The sequence below is a fragment of the Artemia sp. Qi Xiang Cuo genome, chromosome 7, assembly GCF_049724085.1.
Source record: "Artemia sp. Qi Xiang Cuo chromosome 7, ASM4972408v1, whole genome shotgun sequence".
NCBI lineage: Eukaryota > Metazoa > Arthropoda > Branchiopoda > Anostraca > Artemiidae > Artemia > Artemia sp. Qi Xiang Cuo.
This window is the reverse complement of record NC_142800.1, coordinates 41,510,547-41,536,130: the sequence shown is the minus strand read 5'-3', so window position 1 is coordinate 41,536,130 and position 25,584 is coordinate 41,510,547. Positions and strand designations below refer to the sequence as shown.

Here is a 25,584-nt window from a genome sequence, read left to right as displayed (position 1 = left end):
CCACCAGTGGAGCCTGCGCCCCATGTTCGGAATCACAGGGCTATTCAGAGCGTTCAGCCTAGAATGATTCAGCATAAATAGCAATTTCAAACCATACCATTATGTTATTTCATCAACACAACTTGTTTCATGTGAAAGGTAACTCCACCTTCCCCTGCATGCGCCTACTGCGATCAATTATAAAACTAAACTTCGAAAAAATAAATTCGATCGAAAGTTCCTTAGTTGAAGGAAACAATTTTTAACAAAATTATAAAATATAGTTCCTGTACCTTCATGGTGTCGCAAGGTTGTCTTTCGTTTACATAGTCATTCTTGGGAGATTCAATGAGCAGGGCATATTTTCCTTTGCTCTGTTTGACCCTCCGGATTCCTTCATCATAAGTCTTCACAAAAACATGCTTGCGTGAAGACATGAATTCCCACATCTTGCTATAAGTAGGAATTTTCGAAAACTGAAAGATTGAAAAAATTATTCCTACTCGATAATAGGCAATCATCTCCATCTAGTTGTCTTGCCCAAGCGACGTTTAGGTTTTGTCCAGTTTTTCTTTTTATAGCACCAATTTCAATCTCTGGCGAGAAAATGGTAAGACTCTAACTTCCTTAGTTTTTGCCGAAAGTGTGGAACTCAGGAAGGATTGATGAATGAAACGTTAAGTTTTGGAAAAATGCCAATTATTCTTGCCTGGGCCTAAAAAGAACAGTTTTATTTGTTCTTGAGTTAGAACGTTCAATGTGAGAATTAACGGTGGAAGGTTATAGTTTAATTTCAGGGAAGTTTATCTGAAATTGTTCTTCGAAGCTTTTTTCGGGGCACGTTTCAGCTGTCGAGTTGAATGCTCCTTTTAAACGGGTAAGCAAGCTAGTGTCAGTTTTAAATTGAAGTTTTATTGAAATATAAAAGTACATAAGATGTAAAATAACTTCCCAGCCTCATTAGCAAAATATTTTCTTAGAATAACATATAGAAAATTTGATAGATCGAAAAAAGGAGTATTTTCACGCGCTTCCGAAAGAGCTGCCATCTACTTTCAGTTTGCCATTTCTATTAGTGATTTTGGTTGAGTTTGTTATTCCATTTTCTATATTTGGGACTGAATTAGAGGATCAGTATAATTATATGTGCCTTCCAAGCCTTAGTAGCTCTCTCATTTCTAAATCAACTAGAAGTTTCTTTTCCTCCATTTCGTGTTAGTGATATAAAGTTGGCCCATGGCAAAGAAAATCAACTTTAAAACTCAAAGAAGTACATTTTTATTTTTATAATGGTCAAAACTCCGTGAAGAGCTGATTATTGTAATACGTAAGTTTTTAAATCTTTCATTCCATCATCCATCCTTCCTGGCCCTTCCACCCCAGCCTCTTGGCTGAAAGATAAGCCCCTCTCCTAATTTTGAGGCCTCTTGCCCGTTTGAGCCAGAATATGAAAGAGTTTTAGTCCAGATGATTGAAGAGCCAAAGCAGGCTAGTGGCCTCTCCCCCACCCCTACCCTTCCTAAAACTAAATTTTTAGAGGAAAGTTAGGCCTCTTGCACTTTTTTTAAAAAGTGGAATCACACAAGCATTTCAAACTAAATGAATAAAGGACCTAGATATGCCTGTTGCCTCTCTAGCCTTCTTCCCAGCCCTCCACACCTCACCATTGAAATTTTATTAAAGACTTTCAAACTTTCATCAATTACATGCAGTACCTTGTTCGAACCAGAATCCGAATTTTCTTCAAACATTTTTGATGTTTGGTGCCACCTGGATATTATGCACTATTTCACAGGAAGCGTCACCTAGGTGTTACGTACCACTTCCTAAAAAGTTACACCTCAATCGGAGCCAAAAGTATTACATCTTTTACTCCCTCCTTTGGACACTTTTTCCCAACCAGGGAGCTAAAAAGTACAATCCAAGTCTATTAATAAACCGCAGAAGTTATTCACCCAAGTTTCAAATCAGCGATCCCGTCATTCCAGTCTAGCCCATCCATGAGCCCATCTGCTTAGCACATCCGGAAGAGTAAGAAAATATTTTTCTTAGTTAATTAGAACAAATTACTTTAGTTGTTAGTAGTGTGTACGCTTTTACAATGCTCAAATGGAAAAAAAAACAATCTACCTTCCTTAATCCCTCTACTCATATTTTCAGTTTCAATTTTTAACCTAACATACATTGAAAGTTTCAGCTCGATAGCTCATTTAGGACTTAAAAGATTGACAATTAATATATTTTCTCCTTCTGATCTGGACCGGTCGACAAATTTCCAGGTTTGGTAACTATTTTGATCAGGGGCCAAACAAAATTATTCAAAATCAAATAACTCCTTACAAGAGCAACGAAAGCTTTGACTAAGAAGACAACTGTCAAACCTTTATCCCAAAATAATCATAAACATGTCAAATATAAATTTTAGTCTAAACACCCGGATCACACCAAAAGCTTACTAGGAGAATTGCCTGCCTCTGGAAAAGTCTTTTTAACCCGGAGCCCTTATCCTGCTGAGGCGTGCAAGCAGCGACTGTGATGCGTAAGAAGGTGAACCTGGTTAAAACTGTGGCCTAACTGTCTGTGTTATTTATTTATAAAATTCTCTACCATGAGTTCAAACAATTATGATTTTAAGCAGCGATTCATAAGTTGTCCTGGGGGGGGGGAGGTGAAGCATTAGTCGTTAATTTAAGTGATAGAGACTATATAAGAAAGACTGTTGAATTTAAAGTATAAAATGTTACTGCAGATAATATAGAAGAAATTAATGTGGACAAGAAATTGTATATTAAATATACATATTTTTGGAACTGTTTTAAGTCTCTGTGACCATTCTATGACTAATACCCAGGAATTTGTAGCGTAATTCAAGTTAAAACTGATCTTTGTGATCTTTTACTACATTTCTCTTTCACTTTAATAAGGAAATTCGTCCCTGTTTGATCTATACTAAATCAAATCATTTCATGCATCAAGCATAATCACTTTCTCAAAAGGATCTCTTCTTGATAAATGTCACCCAAGAGTTCTATAGAAATCAACCAAAGAAACCCATATCTTTAATGACTCGTTTCTTTAGAAAGAACTCCCTTGTCTCTTTATTGGAAGATTAATGTCTGATGAAATCATTGTTTCTTAGATGATACTGGCTTTGATCTTTCGGTATCAATTATTTAGACTTGCTTTATGGATATTCAGTGGCTACCAATCATGTTTTAGTAATATATATTTTCTTATGAAAAATTAAAATTTTTTGTCGTGGTGCTACATAATGTCGTACAAAATTTCTTATATAAATTTGGGGCAATATTTTGATATTCGCTGGCGTACTTCCTGAAGCCAAACATGAAATGAGACCTGAAAAATCTATTTCACCATTTGCAAGCCACACTTTTACTTTATATATTCAAAACACAGAACATATTATCATAAAATATGATATATTCATGATAAATGATATATATATATATATATATATATATATATATATATATATATATATATATATATATATATATATATATATATATATATATATATATATATATATATATATATATATATATATATATATATATATATATATATATATATATATATATGTATATATACTTATATATCTATATATATATTTGAATATTTAAAGCTAATTTATCAAGGATGCTTGAAAGATAAAAAATCTTCAAATTGTGGCTTTATTGTGATGATTTTTATAATATTGTTATTATTAGTTATAATATTATTATTATTAGATATTATATTGTTATTATTATTACTAATATATTTTGATTAATATAAACATAATGTTGCAAGATAATGCTCAATTTCAAAACTTTTAGCTGTATACTTGTATTAATATTAATTATACAATCATTGCTATTATTGATCTAATTCTTGTCACTATTGTTTTCATATTGCACACAAAAGTACAACAGTAAGAGAGAATCATGGCCGAAATAAGGATTTTCTCGTGTTTTTTTTTACACAAGAATTTTTTTCTGGGTGGGGGGGGGTACACAAAAAAAATCAAAACGCATAAAAAATGTGTTTATATCCATTTTTGTTACATTTTTACGACTCAGACAAACATTTCAGGGGGGTCAAATCCCCTAATCCCTGTCTGGATACGGCCTTGAAGTGAATGTATTTAAAATTGTTGACTTACCTTAAAGAAGTCTCTTGTAGAGCCTGCTTGAAGCGTACCATATTCCACCTCTGTTTGCTTTGCCAAATCATCAGCTGAATTAATAGGAGTAACCATTCTTTCAACTGTTAGAAATGCAGCAAGATTGGCAGTGTATGAAGATATTAGAATCAGGGTGAAAAACCACCATACAGCACCAACAATTCTTCCCGATACAGATCTGTTTATAATAAGTAATTTGAATTATTAATTTTAAAGAAAATATAAGTACACTTGAAAACATATATAAGATACTACATAAAAGTAACATTAGTCTATCTATTGTGTCTGAGACTACACAACTCTCACCCGAGCTTGAATAGATTAAATAAAAAAAAACAAGTTTTTTTTTAACTGAAAGTACGGAGCAACACTAAAACTTAGAACGAACAGAAAATATTACATCAATGAGGGGGGTCGCCCTATCCTCAATACCTCGCTCTTTACGCTAAAGATCTTTTTGTTCCAGTTATTTAATAATGACTCCTTAATCACAAAGTCTGTTTAATTAGTATAATCAGCTCTTTTACAAGTTCTAAAAAAAAAAAAAAATAATAATAACAAGAGTATCGAAAAAGCATAAAAAAAAGAGTTCGTTAAGAGGTATTGGAGGTGCTAAGAATTTGACTGAGGGTTGGTATAAAGCTGTCTAAATATGTTTTTTTTTAGTCCTTAAAGGTTCTAGAATGGGGGTGGGATTCTTCCCTCTCTTGGGAGAGGTTTCCGTTCAGGATTATGGGGAGGCGGAAAAAGGTTTTCAGTTCGAATGTTGGTTCTCGCATTACCGCCAAAACGGAGGCTCAGATCGAGTCGTCTTTGCTATCAAGACTCTGTCTCTTAGAGTTTTGGTTACTATTGAGCCGCATCGCTCCTTACTTACAGTTCGTTACCACATTCTGTTTGATAGATTAGGCCGAGCTTAGGTTAGGCTGAGTCGTTTTTTGCTTATAGTTCGTTACAATGAAGTGTTTGATTTGAAATAGATTAAATTTAAAAAAATCAGCTGAAAGCAGGGAGCAACATTAAAATTTAACACGGACAAAAATTATTCCGTACATGAGGGGGATTTCCCCTCCTCAATACCACGCTCTTTACGCTACAGTTTCATAGAACTTTTAAAAAATCTTCTTATTCTAATTAAACGGCCCTTGTGTTTCAGGAGTGGTTCTTAAGAATTGAGACAAAAAGTCAAACTTTAGCGAAAAGAGCAAGTACTGAGGAGGTGGAAACCTCCCTCATATACGGAATAATTTGTGTTCGTTTTATATTTTAATATTTCTCCCTACTTTCAGTTGAGAAAACTAATCGCAAGTCGAATCAATCTTGAAGGTCACACAAAAAAAAATAAATAAAAAAAATCAGAGAAATGGACTGATTATCTTGATTATGTGAAAGTTACGTTTATATTTGTCAATAAATCTAATGAACTTGAAATTGAGCGTATTTTTTTTTTTATTTCCGTCAACTTTATATGGAAAAGATGGTCATAGAAACTGAGTCAAGGGCTCATTCGATTGCATATTGAAATATTTAGTCACCTTTTTAATGGCAAAAAATGTTTTGCAATTAATATTGACAGCCCTCCCGTCCCATTTTTTTCTATCCACTCCCCCCTTAATCCCCATGATATCGATTTAAACTTTCTAGGTGATCATTTCGTTCAAAATAGCCAGAAGCTTCGATAAATATGACTCTGAAGTAAAGATGACGCCTTCAGTCCCTGGAACAAGGGACCTTTGTTACGCAAATATCAATTGTTTGCACAAAGGTTTACTTGTTTGGAAAATGGGGCGTGGTTGATCTTGGGAATCCGACTTAGCTAAGAAATCTCATGGATCACTGTACCCTAGGCTGAGAGCAATACGTTTTTCCACGAATGGAAGGGGTGTTAGGGGTCCTGAACTGGGTAAAAATGCCTTTTGCTCCTGATAATTTTGAAACTTACAGCTGCAAGTCTTCGGCTTAAGAGGAACCTAATGCACAATTTTCCTAAGGGAGGAGGGCAAGGAGTCACATAAAGAGAAAAAATGGGACTTTTTTCAGGACAATTTGAAAATTAAAACTGCCAGTCCTTGGGCCGAAAGGACTTTAAGGTGCTAGGTGGTCCTAACTGGTCCCACAAAATGGGGCATAAAATTAATTCCTTGAACTATGGTAATCCAAATGTTAGAGAAAAAATTAATTCTCCGTAAATGGGGTCCAAAAAAGGGCAAACATCCATTTTAGTTGGGATGTGCTTCCCCCTTCCCCGTATATGGGGTAAGAAATAGCCCGAAAAAATTCTTTTCCCAATTGACTTGAAACTATAAGAAACTTTGCCAAGGCCAACCAAGGGGACCAAATATTTTGTTGAGAAATAAGAAAGTACTAGGGGGTCTAGAAAAAGGATAGAAAAACTATTTATCCTAGGCTAGTTTGAAGTTTAAAGCGGTAGGTCCCTGGACCAAAGGGAAAAGTAGTAAATATAAAACCAAACAAAGAAAAATGAAATAAAAATTCATTTCAGGGTGCAGTCCTAAAAAAAAACGGTGTCCAAAAAGTGTCAATTTTTTCTATGGACTCAAAACCTTGTAGTTTTGTTCCTCTTAACCCAAACCGTGAGTTAAGAGCCAAAGAGGACTCCAATTCACAAAAAAGAGAAAACATTTGGCTCGCCATAAAAAGCCCCCAGAAATTGCTTTCCCTCGAAAGGCTTTAAGCTTACATCTCTAAAGTTCTGCGGCAAGGGAACCTTTATGCACAAAGGATAGGCATGGGGCACCCAATAGTGGGATCAGGATTTTTCTTCATTTATTTAAACTATTATCTGAAAACACGTCGGTCAAAAAGACTCAAATTATAGCCAACGCTTTACCGTTGCCTCAGGTTTTAATGTATTATTATTATTATTATTATTATTATTATTATTATTATTATTATTATTATTATTATTATTATTATTATTATTATTATTTATTACTTTTCCTCAAAGCAACTTTATTCGGAAGAGGTTGTCATAAAAACTTGCAAAGGGAAGTATTCGATTGAAAATTGAAAGTTCTAGTGCCCTTTCTCTGTCAAAAGTAATTGGAGAGTAACCAGCCCCCACCGCGGTCTCGTTTTAGCATTCTTCTCCCCATAAACATCCAATCAAAACTTTGAATTGACTATTTTGTTCAAAATGCCTCCAGAGATAGTATAAACCCCCAAGACCCCTGGGGCAATCGCTCTAGGTTATGGAGATTGCCCTTTATTTATATATAAGTTTTGTTATTGGGAAAAAGGGGCATGTTTGATCTCGGGTTTCCAAAAGGGTTTAGTGCATTAAGGTGAAACTTTCTGAAAATGTAGAGGGGTTGTCGAACAAAATAAAACACACTGTATACAAGATGGTTTAAAAAAAGGCATATCCAAAATATCTAAAGAGCGTCTGAGGCTATTAGGTTGAAACTCCCAGCGTGTGTTGAGGGGGTGGAAGAGTGATCGGAGGACAACCAGCCCTCCTTGCTTTTTCTAGATGCTTTCTTCAACACTGATAGAAATTTTGGTAAGTCATTTTGGTCAAAATAATCAGAAGATCTAAATATTATGCTTCTGGGAATGTCCCGGCATCACTACAGCCCCGGAGCAAGGATTGCAAATTTTACAACTTGCCAATTATTTTATATGTATGACTTGTCATTGGGAAGGAGGGGGGGGGGGTTGACCCTGGATATGTCCGAAAAGGGTAAAGATATCGAGGTGACATCTGGGGAACGTTGGGGAGTATATTGAAGTAAATCAAATGACATATTCATGCAGGTTGTCAAAAGGGCTTATCTGCAAATTCTTAAGGAACGGGTAGGGGTATTAAATGGAAATTTTCATGGTTACTACTACTGCTAGTACTACTTTGACTGCAATTACAACTGCAATGGTGACTAAGATAACTTGCTGTGACGAGTACTTACGATTTCAACCACGAACAGTTGCAACTGCGACAACTTGTGACAGCAACAACTCACGCTGTGAGCTCTACTACTTGCGAATGTGACTACTTTTAATTGCGACTACTTTCATAGAATGTTGAGGAGAATATTAAACAAAATCAAAACACACTATAAGCATGCTGGCTGATAAAAGGGCACATCGACAATATTCAAACAGTGGGTGAGGGTATTAACTTTTAGCTATCAGGACCAGGTGAAGGGGATGTTGGAAAATGATTGGATGGCAGCCAATGCCCCATTGCTTGATTCAGATGTCCTGTCCCCAACACTGATCAAATTTCTGAATAAAAGATTATAGTCAAAACAACCAGAAGGTCTAATAACAACGGTTCTGGTCATAGCATGACCAAGACCCCCCCCCCCCCCATCCAGAAAAAAACGAGGCAAGAGTTGTAAATTATACAATTTGCCGAATGTTTACCACCAGGATTTTTTCTTAGGAAAGGGTAGTTTTTTACCTTGCGTGGGTTCGAATAGGCTAAGAATATTAAGATGAAAGTCCAGGGAAAGTTGAGGGGAATGCTGAGCTAAATAAAATTACATTATATGCATTCTGGCTATTAAAAGGCCGCATCTGCATTATCTTTGGAACCGCTAAGGGTATTAGCTTGGAACTTTCAGGGTTACTACAAAAATACTACTACTACTACTACTTCTTCTGTGACTGCAACTAGTTGTAACTGCACATGTGACAACTTGTGGTTGTTACTGCGATTAATTGCAGCTGCGACTACTTTTACTTGTGACTTCTTTCAGGAAATGTTGTGGGGACGCAAAACAAACTAAGCACGTGCTGATTGTCAAAAGGGCATATAAAAAATATCTAAGGAATGACTGAGGTTTATAAGTTAAAACTTTCAGGGTATGTTGAAGGAAATGTAAGAAAGTATTTGGAGAACAAAGGGCCATATCGTCCTTTTTAGATGCCCCCTTTCAACACTGATCAAAATTCTGCAATAGCTGAAATGTTGAAAGTAGTCGAAAAATTAATATCTATGCCTTCGGTGATGGTCTTTTTTCCACAGCCCACTGGAAAAAGGCTGTAAAATATACAACTTACCCATGGTTTACATACAGGATTTATCATTGGCAAAGGGCAGAATGTTTGATCATGGGTGTGTCCAACAAGGCTAAAGATATTAAGGTGAAACTTACAGGGATGTTGACAGGTATTTTGAATCAAAAGACACTATTTACATCCAGTTTATCAAAAGAATGTATCTGTAATATCGTAGGAAGAGCCAAGGAAATTAACTTGAAATTTTCATGGCCACTTTTACTACTACTGCTGTGAATCCAACTACGGCAGTGGCTACTTGTGACTGCGCCTATTTATGACAGCAACTATGACTATTTCTGACTACTTGCAAGTGTGAATACTTGCAACTTCGACTATGACAGTAGAAAGGACCCTAGTACTCCCACGATTACACCCATATTTGGGCATAGAGTCCCTAGGGAGAACACCTGTGCTTTCAGTCCCAATCCCACACCAAATATGGGCATGGAATCCCCAGGGAGAATGATTGCATAATCGATTGGGAACTAAATTTCCAAGGTCGATTTATTTGTTGTTGTTGTTTGACCAAGTGCACGCTCGGGGCGAATGTTGAGATCCAGGAATAGGAAACAGGATCACGTGTTTCCTCCTTAACCAATCAGAGGGCTGGTTACATATTAGCGGGAGTTTCTTGGATGTCAACAAGAGTTCACATCAACAATTGCTGGATTATTGAGTCTAACGGGGACAGGGTCAATAACACCTCTTCCAAGGTCGATTTATTTGTTGCTGTTGTTCCTCCAAGTGTACGCTAGGGGCGAATGTTAAGATCCAGGAATAGGAAACAGGATCACGTGTTTAGAGATGAAGAGATTAACGCGGGAAAGGGTTTCCTAGTAATTTGAAATGTGACAGCGAAGGGATGCCAAAAACAAAAGGAACACGCTGAAATTACGTTTATGGGTTATTTGGGCGAAACCGTTTTAGACATTTTAGGGAATTATTTCGGCAAAACAGTTAGACACATTTTAAAAGATGATTTTAGAAGAGGTTTTAGAAGAGGATTTGAGGGTGAAACTCTGTGGTCGTTATAATACAAAAGTTCGATTTGAACAGTGTCTTGAGGTCCTCTACCCCAACCCCCAAGGGTTCCGATCCCCCGAACCCAAACCCGCAGGAACCCCCCGGTGCCCCAACGTCCCCCGGGCTCCCCAATGGCCCCCCCGCCCCCCAAGGGCCCCCTCGACCCCCAAAGGCCCCTGAGCCCCCATTTTTTAATACTTTTTTAAGGCTTTATTATATCTTTTCAGATTAACCTAACCTAACCTGTACTGTAGAAAATGTGACCCTGACTTTGCAGTCAATCAAGATCAACATACAGTGAATTCAAATGATTTACCAGCATTAGTGGTTCACGACAGTTGATATAGCACATGTGAATAGACCCCAATGTGCTTTAAGTGCATTAGTGAAGCATATCGAAGACAATTAACAGTATCTTTAATTGTATATGCCTAGTATTATTGTTGTAATTATTCAAAACAATTTTTTCGAAATCAAAATTGTTCCCTCTCTTTTGTTGTTAGAATGCTAGGTCAACGATTCTTGGTCAGTCTTTCGTCTCCCTTACTGTCGAGAGACGCTATTTCAAAACCTTGGCATAGTAATTATCAAATGTGTCAAAATCATTCGCACACCCTTCGTCTTAATTAACAATACACGTTTTTTATGAACAAGAGGGGTGACTGTCTGGAAAGAGCTTTTCTCTGCAAAATTGTCGCATACTAGATTTTATGGGAGCGAAACATTTTCATATGATTTAATCACATTTTAGGGTTGGAAATTGCATGTAAGAATGGGACTCTAACAGGAGCATGTGGGTGCACAATAAAAACATTTATTCATGGCTAATTCTAGTTTGTCTTGAGGATCTAAATACTTGCACCTGAGAAAGCTATTTTATCCTAGCCCTAGACGAATAATGCTAGTTTTTTACAGCTTTGAACACACCTTAGCTTATTTTGCTTTAAATGCTCTGCATCTCTAGGCACTTATCAATATCATATATTTTCTCTAAATGGTAAAAATAGGAAAATTTATCCTTAATTTTTATGGTAAAATAGATAAAAATAGGACCATTTGTTCTTGCATTTTTCCTTAAGAGTGCACAGTTTTTTTTAAGAAATTCACCTAATTCTCCAAAAATTCTAGTTTTAGGTACTTTTCTTATCATTATGAAAGGGCTTAGGTTGGGGGAAACGAGACCTATTATTCTCTGCCTATTAAACTCGGATTTATTCTTTTTCTATTATATTTAAAGCATTTCTAGCCTTACTATAGCTTATTATAGGGAGAATAAATTATTTAATTTTATACCTTTCTTTTAAAAAGTTTCTTTTATTGTTGCGAGGCGTGAAAACTAAGGTTTTTAAGTTTGATATAGAAGGGTAGGATGCAATGACTTAAATTCAGGGGAGTTACTAAAATTAAACTCAATTAATCTGGAAAAATATTTGATTATAGGGACAATCCCACCAACAGGAAAGAACTCATGCATCTTTTACCCCATTTATCATTACATGGTCCTCATTTAGGGACCCCTCCATGGTAAAAATAGGAACATTTATCCTTAATTTTTTTGATAAAATAGGTAAAAATAGGACCATTTATTCTTGCATTTTTCCTTAAGAGTGCACAGTTTTTTTAAGAAATCCACCTAATTCTCGGAAAATTCTAGTTTTAGGTACTTTTCTTATCGTTATGAAAGGGCTTAGGTTGGGGGAAACGAGACCTATTATTCTCTGCCTATTAAACTCGGATTTATTCTTTTTCTATTATATTTAAAATATTTCTAGCCATACTATAGCTTATTATAGGGAGAATAAATTATTTAATTCTATACCTTTCTTTGAAAAAAGTTTCTTTTATTGTTGCGAGTTGTGAAAACTAAGGTTTCTAAGTTTGATATAGAAGGGTAGAATGCAATGACATAAGTTTTGATTACAGGAGCAATCCCACCTATAAGAAAGAATTTATGCATCTTTTTCCTCCTCTATCGTTGCATGCTCCTCATTTAGGGACCCCTCCATTAAGGTGGGTAATTTTTTGGGATCTATACTAAATTTTGTCTTCTTTTTAGGAGTTTCCAACTCTTCCCCCACCACCCAAGAGAGCAAGAACCAGTGATAAAACTCCTTTGAGGGCATCAGTTGTCCAGTATGGGCGTTGGCCAAGACCTTCAGCCCCTTCCATTAATATTCTGGCGCTGCCTGCACATACCACAGCCCAATCAGTGCACGAACATAGCGACGATGTTACCTAACCTAACCTCAAAAACTGAACTAGGACTTTCAATTTGAACTAGCAAGTTTTCTACCAAAGATACCAAATTTTTTCTTAGAAGTAACATTTTTTTACTGTGATAACAACTTTTCTGTCAGAAGTAGCAAGTTCTGCTTAACACTAACAAACCTTCTCATCAAAGTAGCGACATTTTACCTTAATACTAACATACTTTTACTGAACACACACAAATTTCTCTTAGAAATAATATTTTTCATCAGTGATAACACTTTTTCTATTCGAACTAGCAAGTTTTCTACCAAAGATACCAAATTTTTTCTTAGAAGTAACATTTGTTTGACTGTGATAACAACTTTTCTGACAGAAGTAGCAAGTTCTGCTTAACACTAACAAACCTTCTCATCAAATTAACGACATTTTACCTTAATACTAACATACTTTTAATGAACACACACAAATTTCTCTTAGAAATAATATTTTTTCATCAGTGATAATACTTTCTCGGTTCGAACTAGCAAGTTTTCTACCAAAGATATCTAATATTTTCTTAGAAGTAACATTTTTTTATTGTGATAACAGCTTTTCTGTCAGAAGTAGCAAGTTCTGCTTAACACTAACAAAACCTTCTCATCAAAGTAACGACATTTTACCTTAATACTAACATACTTTTACTGAACACACACAAGTTTCTCTTAGAAATAATATTTTTCATCAGTGATAACACTTTCTTGGTTCGAACTAGGAAATTTTCTACCAAAGATACCAAATTTTTTCTTAGAAGTAACATTTTTTTACTGTGATAACAACTTTTCTGTCAGAAATAGCAAGTTTTGCTTAACACCAACAAACCTTCTCATCAAAGTAACGAAATTTTACCTTAAAACTAACATAATTTTACTGAAAAGACACAAATTTCTCTTATAAATAATATTTTTCATCAGTGATAACACTTTTTCTGGTCGAACTAGCAAGTTTTCTACCAAAGATACAAAGTTTTTCTTAGAAGTAACAATTTTTGACAGTGATAAGAACTTTTCTGCCAGAATTAGCTAGTTCTTCTTAACACAAAAAACCTCTCATCAAAGTAACAACATTTTTCCTTAATAATAACATCCTTTTACTGAAAACACACAAATTTCTCTTAAAAATAATATTTTTCATCAGGGATAACCCTTTTTTTGTTCGAACTAGCAAGTTTTCTACCAAAGATACCAAATTTTCCACTTCAGTTCAGATTTTTCTCAAAGAGATGAAAAAATTGAAATTAATGTTCCAAATTTTTCATAGAAGATAGAAAAGTTCAAGTTCACTTCTGAATTTTACCAAAGAGCACAATTCAATTCTAATTTCTCCAGAGAAAATGCAAATCTTCCATTTCAGTTTTAAGTTCACCAAGACATAAAGAAATTTAAAGTTCTGTTCTAAATTTTTCCGTAGTAGATAGAAAAAGCTATACCATAGTTGCGAATATTTGCTATGAAGATAAAAAGTTATACTTCAATTTTAAATTTTCTCAATGAAGTGAAGAAAAGTTCAACTTCGATTCTGAATTTTCTCAATGAAAAGAAATAAGTTATTGATCAGTTCTATTTTTCCAAAATAATATAAAAATTTTCCACTTCAATTCGGATCTTTCTCAAAGAGATGAAAAAATTTAAAATAATGTTCCAAATTTTTCTTAGAAGATAGAAAAGTTCAAGTTCTCTTCTGAATTTTACCAAAGAACACAATTCAATTCTAATTTCTTCAGAGAAAATAAAAAGCTTCCACTTCAGTTTTAAGTTCACCAAGACATAAGAAATTTAAAAATCAGTTCTAAATTTTTCCGTAGAAGATAGAAAAAGTTATACTATGATTGTGATTATTTTCCATGAAGATAAAAAGTTTCACTTTAATTCTAAATTTTCTTAAATTCAGTTCCGACTTTTCACAAACAGATGAAAAATTTCTCTTCTGAATTTTACCAATGAACACACTTCAATTCTAATTTCTCCAGAGAAGATAAAAATCTTCCACTTCAGTTCTCTATTTCACAAACACATAAAGAAATTTAAAGTTCAATTCTAAATTTTTCGGTGGAAGATAGAAAAAGTAATACCATACTTGTGAATATTTTCACGGAAGATAAAAAGTTCTAGTTCAATTTTTAATTTTCTCAACAAAGTTAAGAAAAGTTCATGTTCTTTTCTGAATTTTCTCTATGAAAAAGAAATAAGTGACTGATCATTTCCATTTTTCCAAATAATATAAAAATTTTCCATTTCAGTGAACATCTTACTCTCAGAGATAAAAAATTTTAAATGATCTTCCTAATTTTTCACAGATTATAAAAAATTTTGTGGTATCTTCGGACTTTTACCGAAGAACATAATCAACATCCAAATTCAAAATTAAAAATAAAAATCTTCCACTCAACTTCTTTATTTAGCAAGGACAAAAATAAATTCAAACTTAAATTCTAAAATTTTTCGATGGAAGATAGAAAAAGTAATACCATACTTGTGAATATTTTCCCGGAAGATAAAAAGTTCTAGTTCAATTTAAAATTTTCTCAACGAAGTGAAGAAAAGTTCAAGTTCTCTTCTGAATTTTACCAAAGAACACAATTCAATTCTAATTTCACCAGAAAAAAAAATCTTCCACTTCAATTCTCTATTTCAGAAAGACGTAAAGAAATTTAAAGTTCAATTCTAAATTTTTCGGTGGAAGATAGAAAAAGTAATACCATACTTGTGAATATTTTCCCGGAAGATAAAAAGTTCTAGTTCAATTTAAAATTTTCTCAATGAAGTTAAGAAAAGTTCAAGTTCTCTTCTGAATTTTACCAAAGAACACACTTCAATTCTAATTTCTCCAGAGAAAATAAAAATCTTCCACTTCAGTTTTAAGTTCCCCAAAGAAATAAAGAAATTTAAAGTTCTATTCTAAATTTTTAGACGGAAGATAGAAAAAGTAATACTATGATTGTGATTATTTTCCATGAAGATCGAAAGTTTCACTTTATTTATAATTTTTCTTAAATTCAGTTCTGATTTTTCTCAAAGAGATGAAAAATTTAAAGTTCTGTTCCAAATTTTTCATAGAAGATAGAAAAAGTTATACATTGATTGTGAATATTCGACATGAAGATAAGGAACTCTACTTTAATTCTGAGTTTTCTCGAAGAAGTGCAATATGTTCAAGTTCTCTTATGAATTTTCTTAACGAAGAGAAAAAAGTTAGCTCAATTCTGAATTCTACCAATGAAAATGAAAAAACCTTCCACTTCATTTCTTTGGGGAACTTAAAACTGAATTGGAAGATTTTTATTTTCTCTGGAGAAATTAGAATTGAAGTGTGTTCTTTGGTAAAGTTCAGAAGAGAACTTGAACTTTTCTTCACTTTGTTGAGAAAATTTTAAATTGAACTACATCTTTTTATCTTCCGGGAAAATATTCACAAGTATGGTATTAATTTTTCTATCTTCCACCGAAAAATTTAGAATTGAACTTTAAGTTTCTTTATGTCTTTGTGAAATAAAGAACTGAAGTGGAAGATTTTTTTTTTCTCTGGTGAAATTAGAATTGAATTGTGTTCTTTGGTAAAATTCAGAAGAGAACTTGAACTTTTCTTCACTTCATTGAGAAAATTTTAAATTGAACTAGAACTTTTTATCTTCCGGGAAAATATTCACAAGTATGGTATTACTTTATCTATCTTCCACCGAAAAATTTAGAATTGAACTTTAAATTTCTTTATGTCTTTGTGAAATAAAGAACTGAAGTGGAAGATTTTTATTTTCTCTGGAGAAATTAGAATTGAATTGTGTTCTTTGGTAAAATTCAGAAGAGAACTTGAACTTTTCTTCACTTCGTTGAGAAAATTTTAAATTGAACTAGAAATTTTTATCTTCCGGGAAAATATTCACAAGTATGGTATTATTTTTTCTATCTTCCATCGAAAAATTTAGAATTGAACTTTAAATTTCTTTATGTCTTTGTGAAATAAAGAACTGAAGTGGAAGATTTTTATTTTCTCTGGAGAAATTAGAATTGAATTGTGTTCTTTGGTAAAATTCAGAAGAGAATTTGAAATTTTTTATCTTCTGTGAAAAATTTGGAACAGTATTTTGAATTTTTCATCCCTTTGAGACAGATCTGAACTGAAGTGGAAAATTTTTATATTATTTGGAAAAATAGAAATGATCAATAACTTATTTATTTTTCATAGAGAAAATTCAGAAGAGAACTTGAACTTTTCTTCAGTTCGTTGAGAAAATTTAAAATTGAACTAGAACTTTTTATCTTCCGTGAAAATATTCACAAGTATGGTATTACTTTTTCTATCTTCCACCGAAAAATTTAGAATTGAATTTTAAATTTCTTTATGTCTTTGTGAAATAGAGAACTGAAGTGGAAGATTTTTATTTTCTCTGGAGAAATTAGAATTGAAGTGTCTTTGGTAAAATTCAGAAGAGAAATTTTTCATCTCTTTGTGAAAAGTCGGAACTGAATTTACGAAAATTTAGAATTAAAGTGAAACTTTTTATTCTCATGGAAAATAATCATAATCATAGTATAACTTTTCCTATCTTCTAAAGAAAAATTTAGAACTGAACTTTAAATTTTTATGTCTTGGTGAACTTAAAACTGAAGTGGAAGCTTTTTATTTTCTCTGGAGAAATTAGAATTGAATTATGTTCTTTGGTAAAATTCAGAAGAGAACTTGAACTTTTCTATCTTCTATGAAAAATTTGGAATATTATTTAAATTTTTTTCATCTCTTTGGGAAAAATCTGAAGTGAAGTGCAAAATTTTTATATTATTTGGAAAAATAGAATTGAACAATAACTTATTTCTCTTCCTTGAGAAAATTTAGAATTTAAGTGGAACTTTTTATCTTCAAGGTAATTATTAGTATCTAAGGTAAAACTTTTTCTATCTTCTTTGGTAAACATTCGAATTGGAACTTTAATTTTTGTGTCTTTGGTGAAATCAGAACTGAAGTGTAAGCCTTTTATTTTCTCTGGGGAAATTAAAATTGAAATGTGTTCTTTGGTACAAATCAGAAGAGAACTTGAACTTTTCTATCTTCTATGAAAAATTTGGAACAGTATTTAAAATTTTTTCATCTCTTTGAGAAAGATCCGAATTGAAGTGAGAAAATTTTTATATTATTTTGGAAAAATAGAACTGATCAATAACTTATTTCTTTTCATTGAGAAAATTCATAATCGAAATAGAACTTTTCTTCGCTTCTTTGAGAAAATTAAAAATTGAAGTAGAACTTTTTATCTTCATAGCAAATATTCGCAACTATGGTATAGCTTTTTCTATCTACTACAGAAAAATTTAGAACAGAACTTTAAATTTCTTTATGTCTTGGTGAACTTGAAACTGAAGTGGAAGATTTGCATTTTCTCTGGAGAAATTAGAATTGAATTATGTTCTTTGGTAAAATTCAGAAGTGAAGTTGAATTTTTCTGTCTTCTACGAAAAATTTTGAACATTAATTTAAAATTTTTCATCTCTTTGGAAAAAAATCTGAACTGAAGTTAAAAATTTGGTATCTTTGGTAGAAAACTTGCTAGTTCGAACAGAAAAAGTGTTATCACTGATGAAAAATATTATTTCTAAGAGAAATTTGTGTGTGTTCAGTAAAAGTATGTTAGTTTTAAGGTAAAATGTCGTTACTTTGATGAGAATGTTTGTTAGTGTTAAGCAAAACTTGCTACTTCTGACAGAAAAGTTCCTATCACAGTCAAAATATATTACTTCTAAAAAAAATTTGGTATCTTTGGTAGAAAACTTGCTAGTGCGACCAGAAAAAGTGTTATCACTGATGAAAAATGTTATTTCTGAGAGAAATTTGTGTGTGTTCAGTAAAAGTATGTTAGTATTATCTTCATAGCAAATATTCGCAACTATGGTATAGCTTTTTCTATCTACTACGGAAAAATTTAGAACAGAACTTTAAATTTCTTTATGTCTTGGTGAACTTGAAACTGAAGTGGAAGATTTTCATTTTCTCTGGAGAAATTAGAATTTAACTGTGTTCTTTGGTAAAATTCAGAAGAGAACTTGAACTTTTCTATCTAATATGAGAAATTTGGAACATTATTTTAAATTTTTTCATCTCTTTGAGAAAAATCTGAACTGAAGTGGAAAATTTGGTATCCTGGGTAGAAAACATGCTAGTTCAAACAGAAAAAGTGTTATCACTGATGAAAAATATTATTTCTAAGAGAAATTTGTGTGTGTTCAGTAAAAGTATGTTAGTTTTAAGATAAAACGTCGTTACTTCGATGAGAATGTTTGTTAGTGTTAAGCAAAACTAGCTACTTCTGACAGAAAAGTTGTTATCACAGTCAAAAAATGTTACTTCTAAGAAAAAATTTGGTATCTTTGGTAGAAAACTTTCTAGTTCGAACCAAGAAAGTGTTATCACTGATGAAAAATATTATTTCTGAGAGAAATTTGTGTGTGTTCAGTAAAAGTATGTTAGTATTAAGGTAAAATGTCGTTACTTTGATGAGAAGGTTTGTTAGTGTTAAGCAGAACTTGGTACTTCTGACAGAAAAGCTGTTATCACAGTCAAAGAAATGTTACTTCTAAGAAAAAATTTGGTATCTTTGGTAGAAAACTTGCTAGTTCGAACCGAGAAAGTGTTATCATTGATGAAAAAATATTATTTCTAAGAGAAATTTGTGTGTGTTCAGTAAAAGTATGTTAGTATTAAGGTAAAATGTCGTTAATTTGATGAGAAGGTTTGTTAGTGTTAAGCAGAACTTGCTACTTCTGTCAGAAACTTTGTTCTCACAGTCAAACAAATTTTACTTCTATGACAAAATTTGCTATCTTTGGTAGAAAACTTGCTAGTTCGAACAGAAAAAGTGTTATCACTGATAAAAAATGTTATTTCTCAGAGAAATTTGTGTGTGTTCAGTAAAAGTATGTTAGTTTTAAGTTAAAATGTCGTTACTTTGATGAGAAGGTTTTTTAGTGTTAAGCAGAACTTGCTACTTCTGACAGAAAAGTTGTTATCACAGTAAAAAAATGTTACTTCTGAGATAAAATTTGGTATCTTTGGTAGAAAACTTGCTAGTTCAAATTGAATGTCCTAGTTCAGTTTTGAGGTTAGGTCAGGTAAAAGCGCCGCTATGTTCGTTCGCAGATTGGGCTGCGGTTTGTGTAGGCAGCGCCAGAGTCTTTCTGGAAGGGGCTGAAGGTCTTGGCCAACGCCCATACTGGACGACTGATGCCCTCACAGGGGTTTCATCACTGTTCTTTCTCTCTTGGCTGGTGGGGGAAGAGTTGGAAACTCCTAAAAAGAAGACAAAATTTAGTATAAATCCCAAAAAATTACCCACCTTAATGGAGGGGTCCCTAAATGAGGACCATGTAATGATAGAGGGGGTAAAAGATGCCTGAGTTCTTTCCTATAGGTGGGATTGCTCCTGTAATCAAAACTTATGTCATTGCATTCTACCCTTCTATATCAAACTTAAAAACCTTAGTTTGCATACCTCGCAACAATAAAAGAAATTTTTTTCAAAGAAAAGTATAGAATTAAATAATTTATTCTCCCTATAATAAGCTTTAGTAAGACTAGAAATATTATAAATCTAATAGAAAAAGAACAAATTCGAGTTTAATAGGCAGAGAATAATAGGTCTCGTTTCCCCCAACCTAAGCCCTTTCATAATGATAAGAAAAGTACCTAAAACTAGAATTTTTGGAGAATTAGGTGAATTTCTTAAAAAACTGTGCACTCTTAAGGAAAAATGCAAGTCTAAATGGTCCTATTTTTACCTATTTTACCATAAAAATTAAGGATAAATGTTCCTATTTTTACGATGGAGGGGTCCCAAAATGAGGACCATGTAATGAAAAGGGGGTAAAAGATGCATTAGTTCGTTCCTATAGGTGGGACTATTCCTGTAATCAAACATTTTTCCTGATAAATTGAGCCTAATTTTAGGACCCTCCCTAAATCTATGTCATTGCATTTTACCCTTCTGTAACAAACTTTAAAACCCTAGTTTTCATACATCGTAACAATAAAATAAACTTTTTCAAAGAAAGATTTAGAATTAAATAATTTATTATCCCTATAATAAGCTATAGTAAGGCTAGAAATGCTTTAAATATAATAGAAAAAGAATAAATCTGAGTTTAATAGGCAGAGAATAGTAGGTCTCGTTTCCCCCAACCTAAGCCCTTTCATAATGATAAGAAAAGTACCTAAAACTAGAATTTTTGGAGAATTAGGTGAATTTCTTAAAAAAAACTGTGCACTCTTAAGGAAAAATGCAAGAACAAATGGTCCTATTTTTACCTATTTTACCATAAAAATTAAGGATAAATGTTCCTATTTTTACCATTTAGAGAAAATATATGATTTTGATAAGTGCCTAGAGATGCAGAGCATTTAAAGCAAAATAAGCTAAGGTGTGTTCAAAGCTGTAAAAAACTAGCATTATTCGTCTAGGGCTTGGATAAAATAGGTTTCTCAGGTGCAAGTATTTAGATCCTCAAGCCAAACTAGAATTAGCCATGAATAAATGTTTTTATTGTGCACCCACATGCTCCTGTTAGAGTCCCATCCTTACATGCAATTTCTAACCCTAAAATGTGATTAAATCATAAGAAAATGTTTCGCTCCCATAAAATCTTTTATGCGACAATTTTGCAGAGAAAAGCTCTTTCCAGACAGTCACCCCTCTTGTTCATAACAAACATGTATTGTTAATTAAGACGAAGCGTGCGCGAAAGATTTTGACACATTTGATAATTGCTATGCCAAGGTTTTAAACTATCGTCTCTAGACATTAGGGGAGAAGAAAGACTGACCATGATTCGTTGGCCTAGCATTCTAACAACGAAAGAGAGGGAACATTTTCGATTTCGAATCAATTGTATTGAATAATTACAACAATAATACTAAGCATATACAATTTACGATACTGTTTATTGTCTTCGATATGCTTCACTAATGCACTTAAAGAACATTGGGGTCTATTCACATGTGCTATATCAACTGTCGTGAACGACTAATGCTGGTAAATCATTTGGATTCACTGTATGTTGATCTTGATTGACTGCAAAGTCAGGGTCACATTTTCTACAGTACAGGTTAGGTTAGGTTAATCTGAAAAGATATAATAAAGCCTTAAAAAAGTATTAAAAATGGGGGCTCAGGGGCTTTTGGGGGTCCGGTGGGCCCTTGGGGGGCCGGGTGGTCGTTTGGGAGCCCGGAGGATCTTTGGGGACCGGGGGCTTCCTTCGGGGTTGGGGTAGGGGGATCGGAGCCCTTTGGGGTTGGGGTAGGGGACCTCACAACACTGTTCAAATGGAACTTGTGTATTATAACGACCACAGAGTTTCACCCTCAAATCCTCTTCTAAAACCTCTTCTAAAATCATCTTTTAAAATGTGTCTAACTGTTTGGCCGAAATAATTCCCTAAAATGTCTAAAACGGTTTCGCCCAAATAACCCCTAAACGTAATTTCAGCGTGTTCCTTTTGTTTTTGGCATCCCTGCGCTGTCACTATTCAAATCACTAGGAAACCCTTTCCCGCGTTAATCTCTTCATCTCTAAACACGTGATCCTGTTTCCTATTCCTGGATCTTAACATTTCCCCCTAGCGTGCATTTGGAAGAACAACAACAACAAATAAATCGACCTTGGAAGAGGTGTTATTGACCCTGTCCCCGTTAGAAACAATAATCCAGCAACTATTGACGTGAACTCTTGGTGACATCCTAGAAACTCCCGCTTATATGTAACCAGCCGTCTGATTAGTTTAGAAGGAGACACGTGATCCTGTTTCTTATTCCTGGATCTTAACATTAACTCCTAGCATGCACTTGGCCAAACAACAACAACAAATAAATCGACCTTGGAAATTTAGTTCCCAATCGATTACGCAATCATTCTCCCTGGGGATTCCATGCCCATATTTGGTGTGGGATTGGGACTGACATCACAGGTGTTCTCCCTAGGGACTCTATGCCCAAATATGGGTGTAATCGTGGGAGTACTAGGGTCCTTTTTACTTATGACTACTTGCCCAGGGATAGAACCTACTTACGACGGCTTGTGCGACTACTTGTGACTACAACGGCGGTTTCAATTGCTTGTGACTTTGACTACTTGCATCTGTGATTGCAACTTTAACTACTTGCGACTTTGACTACTTGTTATTGTGACTACTTATGACAGCCCCTACTAGTGGCTGCGACTAACTCTGACTGCTACAGCAATAAGGCCACTTACGATTGTGACTATGACTACTTGCGATTGCAACTACTCAAGACTGCGAAGAGTTGCAACAACTTATGCCTGCGACTGCAACTACGATTGCGACTATTGACAGGTACTGCGGCTACTTTCAATTGTGACATCTTGCAACTGCGTCCTATAATAATTCTAAGTCTCAACAGCCAGAAATTGTTATCAAATAATAAATGTAACCAAACCAAACAGAAATTAAAATGAATGATTTGAAAAATCAAATAGAAAGAGAACAGATACTGATATAGATGAATAAAATAATCTTAAAACAAATACAAATTAAGTGGAATATTCAAGGCAAACTTAACTAAACAGAAATTACTACAAACAGGGGTTTGTCTATTGCCCACTTCTTTTTCTCAAACCATAAAAGTTATAAAGCCTATTGCGCCATTTGCATTTTACTGACAACAAAATATACTATAAACATTTGTTTTCTATATTCATGACAGCTGCATAAAAGCTTCAATTGCTGAGATTTCCATGATTTAATACGATTATTTATCAAATATATTGCTGATTTTCATTAGTTCTTTCCAATCATCTTGATTATTAAAAGGATTTATTTTTATTTTCCGTCGATGTTCTGAAAAACTAAACCATACTGTTCAAAATACAAGCAGTTTTCAATAAAATAAAAATGACGCAATAGGTATTAAAACTTCAATCGACGGAAAATAAAAATAAATCCTTTTAATAATCAAGATGATTGGAAAGAACTAATGAAAATCAGCAATATATTTGATAAATACAGTAAGGGGAGGGGAAGGGGCAGAAATTAACTCCTGTATGGAGAAATTTTTGTTCTTTAAAATTTGACTTGAATATTTAATTAAATGTTTCATTCGTTTTAATATTTATTTATTCATCTATGTCAGTATTGGCTGCAAATTTTCCCCTGGAAAATACCCCAGAAAATTCACCCGCATAATCCCCCTGACGGAAAATTCCTCCATACGCAAAATTGAGCAGCCATAGAGAGAGTACAAAATAAGGTACCTCAAGATTTCGATCAGATGTCCAGAGGAATAACAAAAGGACCAGATATAAAAATAGGACTAAAACTCTCATTTTCCAATTCAAAGAGTTCTTCCAGAAAATTAAAAGAGACTATATGTCAATTTATATCTACATTACCCCTTGCTTGAAAACTAATTATGTATTTATCTGAAGGCTCAATAAGAGATGGGATAATTTGGCATTTAAATGCACCCTTTGAGACATCTACCACCCTCCCTAAATTCAAAACGATCAGAGAACCCAACTGTGGAGGTTTTAAGCTGTCAACTATAAAAATTTGGGATTTTGTATTTTATGCTAAAAAATCATGGATGTATATTGTTGTTTTCTTTTTTTCCTCAGGGATGATTGTATCGAGCCAAGAGTTCTAAAAGATCAGAAGAGGCGCATTTGAACAAAAATTTAAAGTTTTAGTGCCAGTTTAAATGACCATTTTGAATGGAGAGCAACCAGCCCTCTTCCCACTCCTTTTTTCACCAAAGACATCCGGTTGAAACTTTATCATAGCCATTTCAAGCTCCATTCACTTGGTGGTGAATGGAGCTCGTCCGGAAGGATACAAACTTTGTTTGCTGACCACGTGCCACTGGATTACTCCAGTGGCAAACCCCCTTTTAGGCTTAAACTCCTAACTAATCGCTCCGAATTGGGCCGCCCCAACCTCATGGGTGCGGGTGGAGCCCACCCCAGGGTTTCTTAATCAGAACCCAGGCCTAGGGACGGTTGGGCTTGTGACCCTCCTCCTGAAAATAATTACAATGAAAACAAATGAAACTCAAGCCTAGGATCTTATTGGTTTTAATTTATTACGACCTCGGCTTGCCCAAGGACATCCTTTGAACCTTGCTGACAAAGGTGGGTTGAGAATAGCCACCTGGAATGTTTTAACAATGAATAAGCCGGGATCCAAAGACCTTCTAGGGTTGAAGATGTTAAGATGCGGGATTGACATACTTGGAATGACAGAAACACATTTGACGGGAACAGGCGACGAAGAAATCGCCAATACAGGTCACAGGATGATTTGTTCAGGGCAAACCTCCAGTAGAAGCAGCGGTGCAGGCCCGCTCTTAAATAAGAAGGCAAAGAAATGCCTCATACCCCACAACCCAATATCGAATAGACTACTCACTGCTCGCTTCAACCACAAGCATGGGAAGATGTCGGTTATTGTGTGCTACACACCAACGAATGTCTCTCCAGAGGTCGAAAAAGACTATTTCTACTCAGCTCTGACATCTGCTCTATCCCGGATTTCCCCTCACGGTGTTTTGGCTGTGGTGGGCGACTTCAATGCAACTGTATCAAACCCCAGCGGAGCTTTTAAATCTGTAGTTGGACCGGTTACCCCTGACTCGTTGAATGAAAATGGGACCCGACTCCTCCAGCTGTGCGCTATGCACGAATTTGTCATTGCCAAAACCCTGTTTCACAGGAAAGACATCTATAATCCGACAAGGTATAGAAATGATGGGCGAACGCGGAAGATGATTGACTATATCATAGTCAACCAAAGATGGCACTCATCACTTATGAATTGTAGAACATATCGTGGCGCTGAGATAGGGAATACAGACCATCGATTAGTTGCTGTGAACTTCCGCCTTCGTCCTAAAGCCCAGCCTTCAGAACGGTGCCAGCCAAAATTAGACACCCAAAAACTAAAAATTGAGGCATTCCACCAAAAGCACTCAGTTGAAATTCAGAACAGGTTTGAATGCCTGGAAACACTTGTTGACCCGGACACGTCCTGGCAGACTTATAAAAAGGGTGTACTAGATGTTGCCACTAATATCATCGGTCGTATGATGTATTCAAAGAAGCCCTGGCTATCTCAAGAAGCACTGCAAATCAT

At 34.3% G+C, this 25,584-nt stretch overlaps 1 protein-coding gene across 1 annotated transcript in view; it reads right to left on the bottom strand.

Annotated features, from left to right (window-relative positions):
* Positions 1-221: 221 nt before the first annotated feature.
* LOC148950281 (glutamate receptor 1-like) overlaps positions 222-25,584 on the bottom strand; it is a 413,540-nt gene continuing 388,177 nt past the window's right edge. Inside the window, exons 14-15 of the mRNA XM_089091823.1 lie at positions 4,145-4,343; positions 222-455 (exon numbers count right to left, since the gene is read on the bottom strand). Of these exons, the coding sequence (XP_088947949.1) occupies positions 222-455; positions 4,145-4,343 (433 nt within the window). The remainder of the gene's footprint in view (positions 456-4,144; positions 4,344-25,584) is intronic.